The 23289-nt window shown below is 34.9% G+C and overlaps 1 protein-coding gene across 1 annotated transcript in view; it reads right to left on the reverse strand.

The window, feature by feature from the left end:
* Positions 1–1849: 1849 nt before the first annotated feature.
* The window catches only part of LOC131149863 (ribose-phosphate pyrophosphokinase 4), a 34935-nt gene continuing 13495 nt past the window's right edge, over positions 1850–23289 (reverse strand). Inside the window, exons 3-7 of the mRNA XM_058100643.1 lie at positions 4016–4111; positions 3732–3800; positions 3518–3646; positions 2260–2359; positions 1850–2182 (exon numbers count right to left, since the gene is read on the reverse strand). Coding sequence (XP_057956626.1) covers positions 2052–2182; positions 2260–2359; positions 3518–3646; positions 3732–3800; positions 4016–4111 — 525 coding nt within the window. The 3' untranslated portion in view covers positions 1850–2051. The remainder of the gene's footprint in view (positions 2183–2259; positions 2360–3517; positions 3647–3731; positions 3801–4015; positions 4112–23289) is intronic.

Consider the following 23289-nt stretch of genomic DNA (forward strand, 5'->3'; position numbering starts at 1 on the left):
GAAGGCCTCAGATCTAGTAAATAAGGTAGAGGATGCAAATAGTGTGGGCAACTTATAGAGTCACGGTGCGCGAACCCCAGTAGTGCGAACCCCAATAGCGTGAATCCCAATGACACGAATCCCAACGGTGCGGATCAACATACCTAGACCAATAACGACCCATCTAATGAGTACCGCTTATGAGGCCACAAAAATACGTCAAATTGATGAGCACAACTCATAAGGCGATAAAGGAGTGAACACAACTCACCGATAATGACCCATATGATGAGCACCGCTTATGAGGCTCTTAAGACTTGCCCACTTGATGAGCACGACTCACCCGTAAGGGCCCATCTAATGAGCACAACTCATGACGCCCCGAAGACTTGCCATTTGATGAGCATGACTCATGAGACACAAAAGAGTGAGCATGACTTACCTGTAATGGCCCATTTGATGAGCAGATCTCTTTAGGCTTTGAAGACCTACCCGCTTGATAAGCAGAGCTCATAAGGTACAAAATGAGTGAGCATGACTCACCTATAATGGTCCATTTGATGAGCACAGCTCATGAGGCTATGAAACCAGCTCATGAATCAACAAAGAGGGTGGGCACCGCTTACCTGGAATGTCCCATCTAACAAGCACTGCTTGGATAAGGTTAGACTGGTCATAATACGCTTTTTAGAGCACACTTGCCGACTCGAATTGAGCCGAGTAATGTAGAAGTCGGCTCGAAGTGAGCCCAAAAGAAAGTGCATCAACTTGGATCGAGTCGGTTGAGCTAAATCGCTCAAGGTCTGATTCGAATTACAACTCTCGAAGAAAAGAAATTTATTTCAAATATTCGAGAGTGTTGGGAGGGGGCAATTGATACACCTAAAATTGATAGGCATGCTCATAGGGTCAAACGGTTATAAGAGCACAATCTGATGTCACATACAACCGCGCTTAGGTTATCTATAACCCTCGGTATGGTTACAAGAGCCACTATTGATATTTTGCATAACCTCTCTTGAGTTAAGCATAACCCCCTAAGCATAATAACACTCATAAATGTAAGTTAAATAAGGGTCTACCTCCACCACTATAAAAAGGGGATCCCAGGAGAAGGCAAGCATTTCATTCACACTCATTTCTACTTCTTTCTATTGTTGCAATACATAGCCTTCCATTAGTCTCTTACTTAGGTATCGGAGTGATCTCCTGGATTATACTCCGAGTCCTCCAAGTCATTCTTATTTGATTCTTTTCAGGTGGTCACAACCAAGAAACAATTTACGAAAATCATTCGAATTTCAACAGCAACAATATTAAAAATTGATTTACTTTTGGCCTTCAGAGAATCAGGTAAAAAAAAAATTGGAATTAATTTATCATTTTTTGTTTTGAAACTTTTTCTTCATTTTATGTATAATGTTTCCCAATCCTATTTTCATAATTAGCTGTAACATTGGAATTAATTTGGCATTACTTACGTACAGGGGCCTAAAAGATATTAAAAGAGATGAAAAAACATTGTGAGCCAAACACAGACACTATACCCTAATTAGTCTCTCTCAAAAGATATTTCCCTTGCGAATCGTAGAGCGGAGTGACTGGTGCCATACAATAAATCTCCTTAAATCCATGCACGGTTCAAATGTACAAGTCACACCAACTTAGCCTTTGCTTATTTCTTGTGTTTCAATGGAATATAATTTTGTGCTTTTGAACTTATATATTTTTTCAAAACGTCAAAACCACCAAGCTAAGTTGATTAATTGATTCCGCTGAATCATTTTTGGCACAGAACCGATTACAATCCTTGAGGAACCCAAACAATGAAAAACTCAGCCCTTACATCATATTAATAATACTCCAGAAATGAATCCATAAAAAATTATAATTATAAATGCTCTTTAATAAATAAAATTACATTTTAAGGTATGAATTTCATGTCTTGAATTTGAATATGTGAGGATGTGAATAAAACTCAATACAACTTTTAACGCTTCCGAACAATAGGTAATAGAATTTGTCCGCGGAAATGTTACAATTCACTCCAAAAAGCATTTCAAGTAGGCCTTTCAGATTTGAAGAGCATCGGCGATGGATCCAGCGAGACTCAAAACTTCAAAAGGAGCTTTATTTGCTATTGCTTTTACAGTAAGGGGGCAGGAATCAGTGATCCAAAAATAGGCAAATGTCGTCCTGGCGCCTTCAGAATAGGAAGCAAGAATTAGTAGCAAGGACCAAAAATTGAAAGGAAAATGGTAAAAGCAAATGTACAATTACCATCAATATTGTGAGTAAATCGCTCCCATGAGCACTTTGGAAACACGCCGTGGGTGACATAAGCACTCACCTTAGCTGCACCATGAGCTGCCAAAACTTTCTGATAGATGCCAAAGAAGGGATGACATAATCAATACACATAATGTACAGTCAAGTCCTTGCTGAAATTAGGCCTCTATTGTTTTCAGGTAGAGAATTAGACATTTACACCATGAAACCATGACAGTATAACTATAGAAACACAATATTGAAAAAAAAATTCTGAGTTCTGATGGATGCACCAAAGAATTTGACATTACAAATCTGTGTTTTAGGATGTCATCATTGCAAAGAGGAAAAGAAAATGTAAAAATAATGCTTCTTTAAGTTCCTAGAGCAAATACCACACATAACATGAACATATGACATGGATTCATAAAATCCTCTTTACAAACAAATTAATAAAGAAAATGGACTTACTAGCTCCGTTCATCAAACTCCAAGAAAAATATAACTAATGACAAGAACATGAAATTATTGAAAATGCACCCGAGTCAACGAATAGGAGATGGGGAAAACCAATAATGGTGCATTTTCATTGATGACAGTAACTGCTCTTCTTATATTATAATACGCCTGCTCACAATGCGCTTGAAAACGAAGTTTTATTGAAAAAAAAAAAAACCAATATAATCCGATTCCCACTCACTAATTTGTTTAATTCCAAAAATGATTCACTATACACATAATTCTCCCCCTAAACATTCATAGCATGCAGACTACCGCATTGTGTCCGTCTCCCAACTCCCGAGTCCCTAGCAATTTCCATTGCTTGATATAAGCACCCCCATCAACGACCTTAGAACAGCTGCTACAATAGACAGCTAATATATTAAAATTAATTTGTGATTAGATTAGCTGGCTCATCTTACAAATGTGCCATGACACTATGCAATAAATTGCATCATTCATTTGATGTGGCAATTTCTTAGATTGTGAAAGGTTTTTGGTATTAACAAGGATCCCATTTGAAAAAAGGCTACAACTTGCCAGCTATGAATTTTCCATCACCCAAAGAAATTATTCCCAAAGCACAGTATCGTTCCATAGTTGGAAACTTTGAACTTTCACACATGCCAACATGGTTAAAAAATAATATCATAAATTGCACGTTTATTTTGATAAATTTCATATAATTTTTCAAGGAAAAACTATGCTGAATATACAAAAATAAACAGGATAGCAACAATCAATTTGTACATTTATACTGAATAAGTACCTGACACTCAATGAGGGTGCCCCCAGATTGTACCAAATCATCAACAATGACTACATGACAACCAGAAGGATTACCTTCCTTGATTCGAACTATCCTCTTATCTCCTTCACGAACTTTAGCACACACCACCTGTGATTTTCCGACATTGAATAATAAAGATGATATGACAGATGAAGGGCAAAAGAAAATTTTACGTATGACTTCAGCAACCAACCATGGGAAAATGATCCAATTGCTTGTGGAATCGCTTCCAAGCTCCATCATCTGGAAATGCAACAACAATCTGGAAAATAATAACTATTAAATTGGGGATCATGTACATGATGTGGTTTAGAATCAATCATACAAAACTATTCCCAACATGGTGCAGATACACACAATCATTCAGAAACTTTGCAAAAGTGATGATGCTGACAAGTGACAAGGATAATGATGGGGAAAATCACAAGAAATATAAACAAAATAGGTAATATTGTGATGCAATCCAAGTATACTCACATTCTCAGCATCAGGAAGCTGGTGAAGGCGTTGCTTTAACAGAGGTATGCCGGTCTCAAAACAGGGCAAAACATGGTCCCCAAAATAAAATCTTTCCTATAGAACAGAAAGGAAGACATAAGAAAAAGGCTGTTCTAAGCGCGTGAGAGAGAGAAAGAGAGGACATGCAACCAATCAGTAAATTCCCCTAGTATAATAAAATTGCAATCATACTTCTCAAACAGAATAATGACTTCATTTCAATCAAAAGAGATTATAAGTTAGGGAATACAACTTGCACATGATCTTAAATTTCCACAAAATTTTCAAAATTTCTAATTACCACCACCCTCAAAATTGAAATGATAGTCAATTTCTTTTGCAAAATTTCAGTTAAAATTTCATCCAAAATTTATTGCAATTGCAAAATTCAAGTAAAATTTTCAGACAACGCCTTATATTTGCATAATAACAGATATTTAACTGATTTATTAATTTCCTTTGTGTTAGTTGAATATGTTTAATATGATTATTATCTAACAGATATTACACCTTATAAGCCACATACTTGTCATGAATGTATTTAATTTATAATATTATCTCAGTTCTAAATCTTGCATTATTATGTTTGTTAACATTTTATGAAGTTTCATAAAAAATTCCGTGCCTCAATACTAATGTATATCATTTTCTAAAGTTGAAATTAAAATTGACCTCAACATCGAAATTTCAAATGAAATTTCTGTGCTGTTCAAGCCTTGAAATTTTAGTCAAAATCAAAAATTTAAAGCCTTGCTTGCATGCACAAAAATGTATGACCAAATTAAAAAAACAAGATTGGCAACTATATTAAACACAAGTTTTTGGCAACAAACTCATATGTATTAAATACATTCTTGTTTTTGCTCAATAAATGGCAAAAGGGACTAAATCCATCCACAATATTCATCATCATGATGATTGAGAGCTCCTCCAAGGCATGTATAAGTAAATAATTACACTTCTATACTTCATTATCAGTACAAAAACAACAACAATAACAACAAGAAGAAGCCTCAAGTGTCCCTTTTCGCCAATTCACCAATTGAGAGGATTTTCCTCCTCTAACTTAAGAGCTATTAAATCCTTTCTCACAATCTCATTCTAAGTCATTTTAGGTCTACCCCGCCCGCCTCTTTAAATACCAGAAACAATAATTGACTCACTCCTCATAGGTTGCTACTAGGTCTGCGTTTCATATGCCCAAACTAAGCTGCCCTTCCCTTATCTTGTCTTCGATCAGTGCTATGCCTAGTTTATTGCGTATATGTTCATTCCTTAATTTATCTTTTAATGTTATACCACTCATCCACCTTAACATTCACATTTTGACAACTTTTAATTTTTGTACATGTTGTTTCAAGTAGCCTAACATTCTGATCCATAAAACATGGCTGGCCTTTTAGCTGTCTTGTAAAACTTTCCTTTTAATTTTAAATGTATTCTATGATCACACAATACACCCAATGCACTCCTCCATTTTACCCCACCCGCTTTAACTCTATTTATCCTCTTCAATTCCCCTTCCACTTGCATAATAAATCCAAGATACCAAAATCTACTAGTGCTATTAATTTCTTGATTATCAAGTATAATTTTCTCTCAAATACTTCCCTTTACGTTATTGAAATTACATTTCATATATTTTGTCTCATTCTTACTTATCCTAAAAATTTTGACTTTGAAATGATTCTCCAGAGTTCTTAGATTCTACACCTCTCTTACTTTCATCAATCAAGATAATATCATTTGCAAAGGGGATCCTATTCAAGATATTCCTAGTGAGTTTGTCAATCACTAAAGCAAAAAGATAAGAACTCAAAGTAGAACCTTGATGTACATCTATTACGATTGGAAATTCTCTAAATTTCCTTCCTATAGTCCAAACGCTAATGGTTACTCTATCATATATATATATATATATATCCTTAATGACCTTAGTACATCTATTGCAAGCTCCCTTCTTTTCTAAAACCCACCAAAGAACTTCCCGAGTTACTCTATCATAGGCTTTCTCTAGGTCATAAAAATCTCATGCAAGTCCCTCTTCTTTTCCCTAACTTTTTTCCATTAATTTTCTTAAAAGATAAATAGCTTATGTTCTCAATCTCCTAGGCATAAAACCGAATTGATTCTTTGAAACTCTCATTTCTAGACTTATTCTTGGTTCAATCATCTTTTCTCATAGTTTCATCATATGACTTATAATCATAGTTCCGCAATAGTTATTATAATTTTGAATATCACACTCGTTTTTGTATAAAGTTATTAACAAGCTTTTCCTCCATTCCTTTTTCTAGGTTTTTATAATACTATTGAATAGATTAGATAACCATATCCTTTATCCCCTAAACATTTCCAAACTTCAACTGGTATGTTATCTAGTCCTATAGATTTACCACTTCTTATCTTTTTTAATCTCATTTTTTAAAGATATCTCAACTTCAAGGAAACTAATTTTGAGATAAAATCTCCTATATTTAGTCTTTTCCTCATTTATCACTTCCAAGCTCAAGCTTTCATTTTGGTTCTCATTGAACAACTTATTAAAGTATCACCACCACCTCTCTTTTATGTCTTCTTCTTTGATAAGACATAATCATTCTCGTCCTTGATACATTTTCTATCACCTAAATCTTTGCATTTTCTTTCTCTAGCTGTAGCAAGTTTATAAATGTCTCTTTCTCCTTTTGTATCTAGTCTATTATATCATCCGCTCTATGTTTAGCTTCACAGATAGCCTTTTTTGTATTTTCCCTTGCCTCTTTATACTTTTTCAAGATTTTCTATATTTCTACAACTTTGCCATGTTTCATACCAGTTTATTTTTGTCTTTATGGTTTTGGACATATTGATCGCACCACCTCTTTACTATCTGACTATCTTCCTCTCTTTAGATTCACCTAAAACCTCTTTTACTATCTTTGTAATAGAGTTAGCCATTCTATTCCACACAGTGTTTGCATATACCTTATCCCCTATTGTCCAATCACTTTAATCATTTTAGCTTTGAATTTTACTATATTTTCACCCCTCAAGCTCCACACCTAGTCCTCTTGGATTGATTTATGTTGATCTTTCTCTTCCATTTTTTAGTGGTGTATATAGGCATCATGACCATTAAGGATGTTATTCAAAGAAGAGGACAATATCATATCACCTTGTACTTCCTTCAATGATGGATGCTATTCTACATGTTTCTACTTTGAAGGGATCCTAAACTCCCATATCCTCCCAAGTCGTGGGCAGATCCCTTATGTTCAAGGGGTTGTAAAGACTCTTGGCCCTTCCCATCTAGGACATGTTGTGTAGTCAAACTTTCACTTGTGATAACTTTACAATCTTCACATCATAGATGATCCTCCTATGTAATTAAGAAGAAATCTGGCTTTTATTTTGCTCACTCTCGAAAGTTATTAAATGTAATGAAGAAATTATTCAATATAACCAAATCGTAGGACATTGCAAAATCAAAAATTATATCACTGGCCTCATTTTTATGTCCATATCCATGGCTTCCACATATCCTCTCATAACCTATATTGTCCTTTCCAATGTTTCCATTCAAATCAATTCCTATAAATGTCCTTTTAGACGTTGATATCCTTTGTATAATACTATCCATATCTTCCTAAAATTATATTTTAAGGTTTCCTACGAAGCTTATTTGGAGAGCATATGGACTAATGACATTTACTCGCTTTAGGCCTATAGCTATCTTGATTTTTATCATCCTATCCCCTATTCTTTTAACATCTACTACATTATCTTTTAGGTCTATGTCTACAATGATTCCCGCCTCCTTACATTTCTTTTTTCTAGTATGCCAAAGTTTAAATTTTGATTTCTCAATTCTTTAGCTCTCTCCCCTACCCATTTTGTTTCTTGAAAGCAAATTCAATTGATTTTCCTTCGAATTATTGTATCCATTATCTCTATGCTTTTGCCCATAAGAGTCCCTAGATTCAAGTTGCTAATCTAATCCTAGTTTCTTGTGCTAACTTCTTAGCCCTTTCCCATCTAGACTGACCTCTTCTACTCCACCCTTGTTCATTTCTCACTGCATCTAGGTGGTATAAGTGCAAACCGTCGCTTGTGCGGAACGCCCTAGTGAATATTTGATGAGGATTCATCTTATAAAGATTCGACAAGTTTTACGTCGGTTGTCAACTACCTAACGTAACCCTACTTTATCCGACCTTGGGACCGACTATGTGTGCAAAGATAATTTGTATTACATAAGCAAAACACAAGAATTAATGGTTCGTCCTTCAATTTTGCGTTCTAATTTCCGAAGCAAACAGTTCTTTGGTTTGATTAAAGAAAAGAAAAAAGAAAAATTGGGTATATAATTTGATTCTAGATTTTTAAATTGGATTCTTGTGGATGTTATATTGGGGCATGGGCATTGCTTGATTTTAGATTGAAGAATTTTCCAATCCCTCGTTGCTTAATTATTCTTCAATTGATTCTCGTTACCAGCATTAACTTCCCTGCGTCAAAGGGTATTTTTAGGCAGTTCAGTTACCTTTTTAGTTTCAGCCATCGGTGAGATCTTCTTATCTTCTTCATCTTTAGTAGTTGGTTAGTTGTTTTGATTTTCATGTTTAGGATTTGCAGGCTTAATATAACTTAATCTGCATTCAAGAGACAAAATGGCTAGGAGAGAGCTAGAGAAATTGATAAACTTTGATACACTGGTAAAGAGAAACATAAAAACTGGGTAGGGGTGAGCATAATTTAGAGAAACCCGAATTAACCGATTTAACCAACCGAAATTGGTCGGTTCGGTTCGGGTAAAAAAACCGGTTCGGTTGGTCCAGTTAAGCTTCACCAAAATTCAGTGAATCGGGTTTTGGTTCGATAAACATGAAATATAAATTCGGTTAACCGATTTAATAATTAATTAAATTTCAAATATAAATTAATAGTAATGGTGTAAATTTAACTTTAATAGATTAATAGTAAAATATTTTTTTTATTAATAAAATGAATAGATGCAAAATATCTTTTTTTTTTTTTAATAAAATTAATGAATGAGCTGTAGATTTCGTAAAAAAAATTATAATTATATTCAGTTTTTAATAATTAGTTTTAAATAATTTCGGTTAACCGAATTACCCGAACAGGTAATTCGGTCGAGCGAGGTTCAGTTAATATCCCTTATTCAGTCGGTTTGGTTAATGGAAATGATTAACCGAAATTTTCGGTCAATTCGGTTAATTAACTGAATTTCACCAAACCGACCGTTTGCTCACCCCTAAAACTGGGTGGGTATTATTATGGATAAAGACCTAAAAGACAATGTAGTAGATATTAAAAGAATAGGGGATAGGATCACTAAAATCAGGATAGTTTGAGCCCTGAAAATAGTGAACGTCATTAGTGCGTATGCTCCCCAAACAGGCTTAGCAGAAAATATGAAATGATAGTTTTAGGAAGATATGGATAGCATTTTACAAGGGATATCAATGTCTAAAAAGACATTCATAGGAGCTGATTTGAACGATCATATTGACAAGAATAATATAAGATATGAGAGGATACATGAAGGTCATGAATATGGAGATAAAAATGATGCTAGTGATACAATCTTTAGATAAGAGGACATAAATCAACATAAGAGGACTAGATGGTAGAACTTGAAGGGAGATAATATAGTAAAATTCAAAAGATAAAATGAACAAAGAGTGTGATTGGACAGTTGGCTATAAGGTTGATACAAATACTGTTTGGAATAAAATGGAAAATTCTATCGTAAGGATAGGAAAAGAGTTTTTAGGTGAGTCCAAAGGAAAATACTTGGGTAGTAAATAAATTTGGTGGTGGGATAAAGATGTCCAAAAAGCCGTTAAGACAAAAGGAAATTGGTATAAAATATGGCAAAAATTGTAGAAATATAGAAAATCTTGAAAAATATAAAGAAACAAGAAAAAATGCAAAAAATACTATCAATGAAGCTAAACATAGAGCTTATGACACTTTATATACTAAACTAGATACAAAAGAAGGAGAAAAAGGCATTTATAGACTTGCTAGAGCTAAAGAAAGAAAATGCAAAGATTTAGGTTATGTAAAATGTATTAAAGATGAGAATGATAAAGGCATATAAGGGAAGTGGCGAAGATACTTTGATAAGTTGTTTAATGAAAACCAAAATGAAAATTGAACTTGGAAGTGACAAATGAAGGGAAGATTAAAAATAGGAGATTTATTCGAATATTAGAGTCCTCGAAGTTAAGATGGCATTAAAAAAGATGCAAATTGAGACATCTATAGGACCAAATAAAATATCAATTGAAGTTTGGAAATATTTAGAGGATAAAGGAATTATTTGATTAACTAATCTATTCAATAATATTATAAAAACCAAGAAAATACCAGAAGAATGGAGGAAAAGTACGTTAGTAGCTTTGTATAAAAACAAAGCAATATTCAAAATTGTAACAACTATTGTAGAATTAAAATTATGAATCATGTGATGAAATTTTGGGAAAGGGTAATTAAATATAGAATAAGATTAGAAACGAAGATTTCAGAAAATCAATTTGGCTTTGTGCCTGAGAGATCAACAATAGAAGCTATTTATCTTTTAAGACGTTAAATGGAAAAGTTTAGGAAAAAAAAGAGGGACTTGCATATGGTTTTTATTTATCTAGAGAAAGCTTATGAGAGTATCTAGGGAAGAGCTTTGGTAGATATTAGAAAAGAAGAGAGTTTGCAGTAGATATATGGAAGTCATTAAGGATATGTATGATAGAATAGTGACTAGCGTTAGGGCTGTAGGAGGAGATTCTAGAGAGTTTCCAATCACAATAGGTGCGCATCAAGGTTCTACTTTGAGTCCTTATCTTTTTATTCTAGTAATTAATGAAATTACTAGAAGTATCCAAAATGAGATCCCTTGGTGTATATTGTTTGCAGATGATATCGTGTTAATTGATGAGAGTAGGCGTGGAGTGAAGTCTAAACTAGAACTTTAGAGAGTCACATTAGAGTCTAAAGGGGTTAGGATAAGTAGGAATAAAACAGAAAATATGAAATGTAATTTCAGTAAGGTAAGGAATAGCAACAGAGAGAAGATTAAACTTGGTAATCAAGAGATTAATAACATGATATTTAGATATCTTGGATCTATTATGCAAGGTGAAGGGGAAATTGAAGTAGATGTAATACATAGAATTAAGACAGGCTAGGTAAAATGGAGGAGTACGTTAAGTGTGTTGTGTAATTGTAGAATACCCTTAAAATTAAAAGGAAAGTTTTATAAGACGGCTATAAGGTCAGCTATGCTTTATGGTTCAGGATGCAAGGCAACTAAGAAACATGTACAAAAAAATGAAAGTTGCTAAGATGCGTATGTTAAGGTAGATGGGTGGTTTAAAATTAAAAGATAAAGTAAGAAACGAACATATACAGAATAATTTAGACATAGCACTGGTTGAAAACAAGAAAAAGGAGGGGTGACTTACATAGTTTGGTCATTTAAAATGCAGGCCTAGTAGAGCACCTGTGAGGAGGAGTGAGTTAGTTGGCATGAAAAGGGGTAGGGGTAGACTTAAAATAACTTGGAATGAAGTAATAAGGAAGGATTTAATAGCCCTTAATCTACTAAAGGAAAATACTCTGGATCGGGTGAATTGGCGGAGAAGGATTCATGTAGCCAACCCCACCTAGTGGTATGGGACTTAAGGCTCGTTGTTGTTGCTGTTGTAACGCAAACTTACTTCACGAAAAAAAGAAAAAGAGAAAAAAAACAGCAAAAACCAAAAACCCACACAACCTAGCCTAAGCAATCTAAACTAAAACAAAACTAATCCAAGCTAGAAAAAAATCTACTAAATCCTAACCTACATCCAGTTTACAATTTTCGAAAGCACATCCTAGAACCAGATCTAAAAAACACACACGCATCATAATGAGCTTAAAAAAAGCATGCAATTTCGGATAGTGAAATAAAGCTAGACTAAAATCAAAAACTCGTGAAATAGTACTTTTGAAAAATTTTTGTCTAATCCAAGGGTGGCAAAAGTCTTGAGATTTGAAAAATGAGAACTTAGATGCATATGTTAAGCAAACAAATAGAAAAGCATAAAACTTACTCTACTGACCAAGTATTAAGATCAATTTGAGAAACTAAAAATAAAACAGATCAAGAGAGGGAGAAGATCTCATTGACGACCAAAAAAGAAACTAAAACAAATCTGATCACAACGAATAAAAAAAAAATGCTTCAATTGAAAAATCCTAGATAACTTCCCAAGAGAACCTAATTCAAAACACGGATCTTGAGCAAAATGGCCGTTGGGCTGATGTACGAAATCCTCGAGGTCAATTTCAAGCGAAGTTGGATGCCCCAATACAGCGTTGATAATGGCTTGCTGTGAAATACAGCATGACATACCCTTTGACGCTGGAATATTTAATGCCAACAGTGAAAAAAAATTCCACACCAAAATTAAATCAATCAAAAATATGGAAAGCAATGAGGGCATGCAAGAATTCTTCAATTGGATTCAAGATTCAGCGATGGAGTTGAGAAATCACGGCTGCAAATGCTTTCCGGTGGAGTCAACGGAGATGCTTGTTGAATCGATCAAAGAAGAGAGAGAGAGAGAGTTGAAGAGTCCCCCAAAATCTTGCTCACTTCTGCACTTACAGTTCAAGAATTTCCAAAAAATTTTCAAGAATGTGAAGTGTTCAAGAAGAACCTAGAAAAAGCAAGGTACTTGAAGAATGTGAAAAACCAGCAGCAATTATTTAAAATAGAAAACTATGGAACTCTTAGACAAGATCAAAATAAGGTGCTTCTTGAAGAAGTCGATGGCCCAAGTTTTTGCAGTTGTCTCTTTTTCTTGCTTGTTGATTGTGATTATATCAACTCTCAAGCTTCCAGCTACATCCTTTGAATGCAGATCTCACAAGACTTCAAGAATTAGGGAAGGAGCTTCCAAGGATCAGTTAGGATTGGGGAAGTTTGGAGGCATGATGCTTGAGATGTTGCCCGACGATCTTATACAAGCCTCAAAATCAAGACTTGAAATCCTTACTCTCAAATACAGTCTGTTGATTCAGTGCCACCATTGCCGATTACCCCTTTCCCCATTTACTTTGAAATCTCTTTGCTTTCCTGTTGTTCATCATCACCATAATGACCTGAGCTTACTGCTTCCACCACATTGCTCAACCACCACCAAGACTCACTCCAGTATCAGGATAGATGGGGCGATTCAGGTGAGATCCAATGTAGATCCAACTTTCTATTCACTCGTGGGATCCGAGCAGCCCGTGGGGGACCACCACGGCTCCTCTCTTCTCGAGAATCCATACATCCCTTATCAGTGTATGGGCAACTATCTCTTGAGCACAGGTTTAGGTTCGGCCTCAATGGGGAAATAAAATGGAGCACCTAACAACGTATGAAAATAATGAAAAGAACAAAATTATTTAGATGACATCCATGAGAGAGAGATTTGAGCACAGAAAATAGCTAGGGCCGCTACATCTATTACTATAAGCTATGCTATGTGCTACCGCTATTGAAAACCACGCTGTTTTGAAGCTCTAAGAGTATCTTACAGAGGAAGCATTGATCAAGTGCACTCCAGCCCTATTGTAATGGCACACGGTAATTGGCTTACTATTAAAATCAATCAAAACAAGAATTTGATTGCAATAATTCACAAATTTGATAAAAATTCAAAGGAACCCATGCTTAGAGCACAGGTTATTCATTGATATCACAAAAATTAGGTTATGCTCACACTAGAACAGAATACATATATATAGGCACTTTAGACTTGTCATGACAATTGCTGCACATGCTGTTAGAATTAGCCTTTACTTTGTGCTCTAGCTGCTTTAGCAACAAGTCTTCAGACTTGAAGTCTAAATCATGCCCCCAAAACACACTATGCAGCAACATTTAGGTACCGGCAAAACACGCTTAACCCTCTTGAACAATGGACCTTGCTACAGATGTCCTCTTGCACTTCAAAGAGTGGCACACCTTCCACTTATATCATAAGGGCAATGGAGGTGAACTATTAGCTAAGAAATAGAATGACTTTAATACCACTTTTACCCAATCAAATCTACACCTAAATAATTTTTGCGAATAGGTACTGCAACAGTTTTGGGAAGAATTTGGTTCCTGATTGCAGACGGAGAGTTCAGGAAAAAAAAAAAAAGGGGGGGGGGGGGGGCCAGCAGTGCTTTGCTGCCAGTTGCTCAGACATCATCCTTAAGCAGACAATAGGAACCAAGCTTTGTCTTAGAAAATGACACTTTTACTGCACCAATTTTATTTTTAAAACGTATTGTGACCATTGAAACTAATTAAAAAACAGGGCACTCAATACCATGGGGGACTTTCCAAAAGGATTTCATATCAACAGTTGAGACACAAGAACAGTATAACTTCCTTGGCACAACTGACAAAGGCAGGCACCACTGCATTTGAAGTTAATGTCTATAACCTCGCTTTGTAGGCAAAGTTATTGGATGCAAAGCAGATAAATTGGCATAACAGTTGAGACAATTTTAATCTTAACAGAAAATTTTCGGAACCATATTCATTGGAGCACAAAATAATAAAGTAAAATTCATTAATTGCTAATCATTGTTGGACTTATAAGGGCAATTTCATTAAAAAAAATCATTAAGAATACATTTATCATGCATATAACATCAATCCATTAGATCTGATGATCTTTTGCTAGTGGGGGGACCCTTTCTAACCCAAAAAGATAGTTGAGACAGTTTTAGTGTCCCCTATAGAAGATGAGAAGGGCATTTGTAACATACTTGCTTTGTAGCTTAGGGTGTCTAAGAATATTTTCCCCTATAGGTTATTAGAAACAAAACTCACATATACTGCAGTTTGCATGAGCTGGTATCCATTTGGGCAGTGCTTGATGGCTATAAAATCTAAAAAGAATATATTAAAAGGAAAAAAAAAAAAACTAACTTCCAGTGTTTTCCTACTTTGCAAAATGTGGAGGAAAAATAAAAAAATAATAATTTGTTTATTATAATAAGCCTCTCATCTTTGATCATGGAACCAAAAACTAAAGATTTATAAGTGCAAAAGTGGTGAGGAGGCAGGCACACTTGAAATTTTTTACCTATATCGACTGACTAGGATGAAAGTACTTGCATAAATGGTTAGCTTTGCAATTCTTAGGCATGGTAACATTTTAGGTCAACTTGAACTGATTGAATTAAATAAGTGGGACTGCATCTGATACCTAATGTGCATCCACTTACCTAAAGAAAGTAGGTTAGTATGGGATAAAATTTTATCAACATAAAATTTAGGATTATTTATTTCACTAATTCTAAGTATTTTTGAAAATTTTCATTGTTATTGTATTTCAAACCATATCTTGATTTGGATAATTACCTTAATAAATGAGTCTATATTTAGGTGCCTATAGCTTTTCCATTCTCCTCACTTATATCAACATAAAATTCACCAAGAATGTAAGATTTTCCTCAAAACAAACAGTAAAATATCCTACAATATATTTTCTTTTCTGGGATTTTCCAGCAACTCTGCTGCTTGTATTTTTTTCTAGAATTTTCCTCTTTGTTGACAAATATAGTTTTGTTTTCAGGTCAACACGGAAGGGCATTGTTGTCATGTATGATTTAACTAAAAGGACCCACCATGGCACCAGCATACCCTTAGAACACTTTAAATTGAGGCAGGCACATTTAAATTTTTTTTACCTATATCCACTGACTAGGATGGAAGTACTTGCATAAATGGTTAGCTTCGCAATTCTTATGCATGGTAACGTTTTAGGTCAACTTGAAACCGATTGAATTAAATAAATGGTACTGGATCAGAAACCTAATGTGCATCCATTTGCCATAAGAAAGTATGTTAGTATGGGATAAAATTTTGTCAACATAAAATTTAAGATTATTTATTTCACTAATTCTACTTTTTTTTTCCAAAATTTTCATTGTTATTGTATTACAAACCATATCTTGATTTGGATAATCACCTCAATAATTGAGTCTATTTTTAGGTGCCAATAGCTTTTCCATTCTCCTCACTTATATCAAGATAAAATCCACCAAGAGTGTAAGATTTTCCTCAAAACAGACAGTAAAATATCCTAGAATATATTTTCTTTTCTGGGATTTTTCCAGCAACTCTGCTGCTTCTTGTATTTTTTCTAGTATTTTCCTCTTTGTTGACAAATATAGTTTTGTTTTCATGCCAACAAGGAAGGACATCGTCGTCATGTATTATTTAACTAAAAGGACTCACCATGGCACCAGCATACGCTTAGAACACTAAAACTTGATGCCAAAATAAAATGCTAAACCTTTCAAGGATGTTGGATAGGGTGACAGTTAAAAGCAGAGATTCTGGCTCTATTAGGTCATCGACAGGCCTCCCCAACCTTTTCCCTTGATAAACAAAGGACTGTATTCAAAGAGGAAAAAAGATAAAACAAAGAGGGAAACAAAGAGGAGGAGAACAAGATTTCCTCCCTTTACAAAAAGAAAACTGCTACATGATCAATCAAAATCAAAAGCAAGACATCTCACAGCAAAGCCAACCAATCCCGCTGTAGGTCTTCCACTGCCACAGAAACATGACGAAAGAAAACAATAACCAAAACCCAGAATGAGACAAGAAACACCACTCTACTCCAAAAGCAAACTATTAGAAGTAGCTATGCATTTAAAATTCTGGCATTCCTCTCTAACATACACACCAAACAATCACCATAACAGTGCACCGCCACAAAGCTTTTTTATATCCTTTCCCTTCCAAAACCCCCTCAATATAATAGTACAAGAAGACTTCTATGTCCCCAAACAAAGGGGACAGTACAGAAAGCCTTCAAAGTCCTCAAAAAGCCTTCAAACCCAGTTTTCACCAAAAATACCAAATAACTTGTTTTACTCTTGATACATTTGGCATTTTAGACTTTCTGGACATTTTAGCGGTTGTTTGGTATCACTGTCAAAAATTACAAAAAATGAAAACTAGAAATGAAAATCACAAACCAGAGATAGAAACCAATAACCAAAAACCAGCAACCCATTTGGTTAATATTTATAAGACTAAATAAATTAAAAAAATTAATTAAAAAAAAGCTCAGTTTTTTGTCTTTAAATTAAATAATATTACAAAAATATGATTAAAATAATAAAATTGGAAAATAATATACACTAAAAAAAATACTATAATAAAAAAAATTATTAAAATTATTTTACTTAATTGTTATACTTTCAAATTTTGCTTTACAATAAATAAATTATTGGCATGACAATAATTAAATAGTAAAAATATTTTGCAATTGGCTTTATTATTATTTTTTGAAATTTATGTATATTTTTATTTCAATTATATTTAATTCATAAGATCATTTTATTTTAATTTTAATTTAAAAGTGCATAAAATGAATGATTTGATCTAAAAAAACTATTTTCGGATATTAAAATTTCTCCCAACATGTTGCCAAAAAACTGAAAACCATAAAATACAGTTTTCAGTTTTTGCAAACAGAAGAAAACCAAGAACAAAAATATAAAACTAACAACATGAATAAATGTGTTTTTATAATCTGCTTCTTCATTATGCAGAGACAGAAACAAAAAAATAGAGAACAGCAATGACACCAAAGCCCTTCAATTGTCGTTGATTCCTGTTTGTTTCTTGCTGTATTTCCATTGGTGCCCTTTAATGAAATCTCTCTTTTTGCTAATCAAAATCAGAAATTCAATGCATAAATTTAGGATCACAAGATTCACAACAATTAGTCAAAACAGGAAGTGTAGTGACAAGAGAAACTACTCAAGAAGACAGCAGCAGCTAAGGGCCCATTTCGTAGTGGAAAACATTTTCTCTTTTCCAATTTTTAGTTTTCCAAAGAATTATTAAAATTTAGCTTATTTTTTAATTCTTCAACATTTGTATTAAAAGGTAGAAAATAAAGAGTTTGTTTAAATGTGCAAAACAATTTTTCATTTTTCTTTTCTAGATTTCAAAATAATCACAAAAAAGCATCTTGTTTTCCAATTTACTAAAATTTATATAAGATAATATTTGGAGTCATGGATTTTGGGACTTGAATTTGGAATTCTGTGGATTTAGAAGAAACTTTATACATAATCCACACAAACTAAAGTCCAAGATCCAAATTTCATGCTCCAATACACACACAGTATGAATCTAGAAAAATAATGAAAAGATGTTTTCCAAATTTTCTATATAAATTTGAAAAATTGGAAAAAAAGTGGCATTTGTAATTATTTGAAAAATTAGAAATGAAAAATAGAACTATTTCCACGAGCAAAGAGTGTTAAAACTGTTTATTGTTGTTAATTTATTTCATACAAATGTTGAATAATGAAAAATTAGCTAACTCTTGTAATTTTTTGGAAAACTAAAATGGAAAAAGAGAACTGTTTCCACAACTAAACGGACCCTAAAATTCCTTTGTCAAAAAGATTTTTGAACCATTAGAAAACTCTGAAACCTTACCAGATTGATCACATAGAGAAGATCAGTAACAAGTCCCTGCTTCCTCATGAAGTGCCACTTGCTTTGAAACCTCATTTCCATTAACAATCAAACAGTCTCTAGGATGAGCAGCAGCCTCTGATTCTTCCATACCCTCTAAAATGAGATGTATCAAATGCCTGTCTTCATATTCCTGAATCTGTTCCAGTAGCAAATTACCCTCCTCTCCATACCATTCTACCAATTCAAGTCTGTAAAGAAATCACATTTCCATAATTCTTTACCTTCCTTTCTCCTACAAAAAAGGACAAAATAATTTGCCAAAAACTCCTCCACTGTCTCTAGACACATCCAACATTCTCCAAAATAACTAAATAACTTATTTCAAACCCTCCAGGCAAAGTCACAATGCATGAAAAGATGTGGAGCAGTTTTTGAGCAGTTAAAACAAAGCGCGCACACACCCAGAGAGACAGCCTTCAAAGGCTCTGCTACTAGGGGTGTAATTGGTTTTATTCGCTTCGGTTACTGGCAGAACTGAACACCGAACTGAAGTCTTCAGTTTTAAGATTTCACAGATTGAGACCGAACCATAAACCATGGTTAATAAAATAAACAAACCGTGAGTTTTTCGGATCGGTTTGGTTAAACTTAAGTTTTTAAAACTTATAAGACTGTCTTTCGGACCTTAGAGAAGCAGGGGTCAAAAAGAGCAATAGCAACAAGAGCTATAGGCCTTACTGGGCTGAGATATGAAAGCATGACTGGAGTGTTGGTATTTATAGGAATTGAAACCAATTTCTTTCCCATCCATAATCAATGTGAGACAGTGTGGTGGGATGGAATTTTTGGAAGGTGGGCAGCAGCATTAGGACAGCTTTGACAACAAACCTCCAGATGTGCTCCAATGGTTCAACTTCAATATCTAACCTCAAACCAGCAACGAAAGCCCCACCTCACCCGCCTCCACCTCTGTATCTTCATCTGCTGACAATTCATCTACTGTGCAATCTTCTTTAATGGTGGAGCTCAAGAGATCCCCCAAGAACAGGAGGTTCTATGACAAGATGAAGCTCCTCCAAAGGCATGGCAGACATGATAACACTAAAATCTTTTTATTTCACCAGTATTTCAGATGGGTTCTCGAGATTCTCTCTCCCCCTACTTCTTCAGCTCCCCTACTTCATCAGCCACAATCCCCACCAGAAGATCAGAGCCACCGTCGTCTCCGATCATTCCAAGACCAGTGCTCTCGCTTCCCGTGCCCTCTTCTAGTCCCCCAATACCTCAACTCTTCTTCAGCAACACAACTAATGTTCTGCCATTAGTTAACTCATGCTATGTTTTCCCCCCAATTATTAGTTTGATTTTATTTACTGAATTTCTTTTATTTGGACTTTGAATGAGCAGGGTTGTAGAAGGATTTGAAGATTTATGTCTACAATTTGTCATCCGAATACAACAGTGACTAGTTATTAAATGAGAGGTGCAGCAACCACTTGTTCGCTTCTGAGGTGAAACAGAGATTGAAGTCGAACCACCATCAGTTGTAGAGAAGCAAATAACAAGCTTGTAGTTGTCCAACATTGACAATCTACAAGTTGTTGTAGCCTCACCATATGCATATAATGACACATGCTTCCTTTATTTCTTAGAAATTACCAGGAAAAAATTGCTGTTATATTTTACTTCTGAAACAAGGACATTAAGCCTTATGATTTGGGATTAAAACATTAAATAATTACGAACGTGACTGCAAGTGTTTTTAACATTTGTTCATAGAAAATTAGATAACTTAAAATTAATTAAATCAGTTTCAGTTTTTTCGGTTCAATCTTGGGTTAGAACCAAAAGTGAAACCGAAACCAAAATTATTCCTTTTTTAAACCGAAGCTGAAACCACAAACCAAAACAACGAACTGAAATACGTTTCAGTGAGGTTTCGGTTCAGTTTTGGGTTTTTTGGTAATTTTTGTACACACCTCTCTGCAACAAACTATGGGCGTTGATCCTATTAAGCACAATCAACCAAAGAAAAGCTACTTTGGGGGGGAGGGCTTTGGCCATCCAAATAGTTTTATAGAGAGGAAAAGAAAAATCAGCACTAGTCAAGAACTCACAAATAGATTTGTAGGAAAACAAACCCAAGGGATTGAAGGGTCAAGATCACCTAAAGCTTCCAAAGGGACCCAACAATTATTCAACAAGACTAACAAAGAGGATAAACATTTGTCTCCCTATCATTCAAGGATCTCCAAAAGTGAAAATCCCATGAAGGTAAAGGACCACTCGCTCTACAATAAAAGAAGAAATGGATCCATCCTGTCCTGAGTTCAAACGAACAAAAGAGATGGACAAAACAACATTGCCCAACAAAAGGTCTTACCAAAATCGGATATTGCAACCCCTACCCAGCAAAAATTTAGCATGAGGAATAAAGAGAGGATAAGTTTGAGAAATAGCTTTCCATGGACTTTCCGAAGAACATCTAGGACACAAATTAGTATCCCACCCATTCTTGTCAAGTCGAAACTAGCTTTTAACAACTTTATGCCACAAGGAGGAATCATCTAGCGAGAATCACCAAAGCCATTTGGCCAAAAGACCTATGTATTTCGAAAAGAGATAGAAAACACATAGGATAATAGAAAGACAAAGCCTCAGCAATCCTATATCTTAGAGAAAAAAGAGCACCCTTCCAACGAGCACCCTTCCAACCATCTAAATGCTGAAACACTCTTTTGACAATTGGATCCCAAAAATTTGCAGATCTAAGGTTACCTCCAAAGGAAACCCTAAATAGGATAACAACCAGTCCAATGCAATGCACCCTACCTCTGAGGATAACTCCCTAATGCACTCCACAAGCATTTCAATAGCCATGATACCACTCTTCCCCATATTAATCTTAAGCCCCCCAATACCCTTTCAAAAATATAGAGAAGCCCCAAAATGTTTAAAAAAATGGTCTACAATCCTCTAAGAAAAAGATAATATCGTCAGCAAACTTAAAGGTGCGAAACCATTACCTCCTTCCTCCCCACTCCCAAACCTTTCAGTAAACTTCTATCCACAGCCCTATCAATCATCCTACTCAAGACATCCGCCACTAAAACAAACAAAAATGGGGAGGGTCCCCTTGCCTAATCCCCCCTACCCCATGTAGCTATAAATCAAGATTTAGGCTCACCATTCACTAACATTGAATAATTCACATTTGGCAAGCAACCTTTCATCCAACTACGCCATCTCTCTCCAAAGCCCGCCCTTATAAAAATCTCATCCAAGAAGTTCCAACTCACCCTATCATAGGCTTTCTCAAAGTCCAACTAAAAAATGAGCCCCTTCTTCTCCCTTCTCCTAGTATCCTCAACAACTTTGTTCCCGATCAGAATGGCATCAACAATATGTCTCCCCCCAACAAGCGCACTTTGGGTCTTAGTGATAGTCTTATCAAGCAACACACTCAACCTTTTAGACTAATAGATATATAATCAAATATCTTGATAGACTTGCTTTTCTTAGGCATCAAAATTATAAAGGTAGAATTAAAATCTTGCTTAAAACCCCATTCCAATAAATTTCATTAAAAACCTTCATCAAGTCATCCTTAACCACCACCCAACATTCTTGAAAGAAAGCCAGTTTGAAACCATCCAGCCCCAAAGTTCTATTCCTTTCCATCCCAAAGATGGTAGACCTCACAACCTCTTGCTTGAAAGGTCTCTCTAACCAAGCTATCTTATCATCAGACAAAGGATCCCACTCCAACCCCTCCACCATCATTCTATTTTCATCCTTCTCAAAAAAACAAATTATAATAAAAACCAAAGATCTTTGAAGCAATCTTACTACTATCAGAGACAATTTCCCCCCATCCACCTCCAGCTCCCTAATCAAATTTTCCCTCATTTTTTCATTTGCTATCCTATGAAAAAGTCTAGAATTGTAATTAACATCTCTTATCCATTTAAACTTTGCCTTTTGTCTCCAACTTCTCATTTTCTCAAAGATCACCTCTTCCAATTCATTCTTTAAAGAGACTCTCTTCAACTCCTCCTCCCCAATGAGATTAATAACTTCTTCCTTTCTAACTCAACCAACTCTCCTAAAATACTAGACTTTTTAAGCCTAACATCCTAACATCTCTAAACACCTCCTTACTCCATTCCTTCAAATTTTCTTTCAACCTCTTCAATTTCTTCATAAATTTAAAACCTCCCCAACCCCAATCCATTTCCTCACTCCAAGAATCCCTCACCACAAGCTGGAAAATTTCATGATCCAGCCACATGTTTTCAAACCTGAAGAGAGTAGGGCCCTAAGAAACCTTTCTATATTCCAACAAAATAGGAAAGTGGTTAGAGGTGGATTTAGGTCGAGCGACTTGGGATATATTAAGGAACTCATCCTTATAGTCACTAGAAAATAAGAACCTATCAAATCTATTAGCCATTGGCCTAGCTCCAACCACCGACCAAGAAAAATTAGCATTACACAAAGGAATATCCCTCAAGCCACTCTCTAATGAACAAATCAAACCTCTACATAGTTGAAGAAAACCTAAGATCCCTTCTTTTCCAAAGGAAACCTCACTGCATTGAACCCCTACAATCCACTTAGGGGAGCAAAGGCCAGAGAACTCCTCAGAGTAGGTCTAGAAGGACCATACACCAAAGAAACCCACCATTGACCCTGATTTCTCACTACTAACAAGACAAAAGGAAATAAAAGGCCATTAGACTGCCCACTTTGGAGATAATAC

Source organism: Malania oleifera, chromosome 2, assembly GCF_029873635.1.
Source record: "Malania oleifera isolate guangnan ecotype guangnan chromosome 2, ASM2987363v1, whole genome shotgun sequence".
NCBI classification, from domain to species: Eukaryota; Viridiplantae; Streptophyta; class Magnoliopsida; order Santalales; family Ximeniaceae; genus Malania; species Malania oleifera.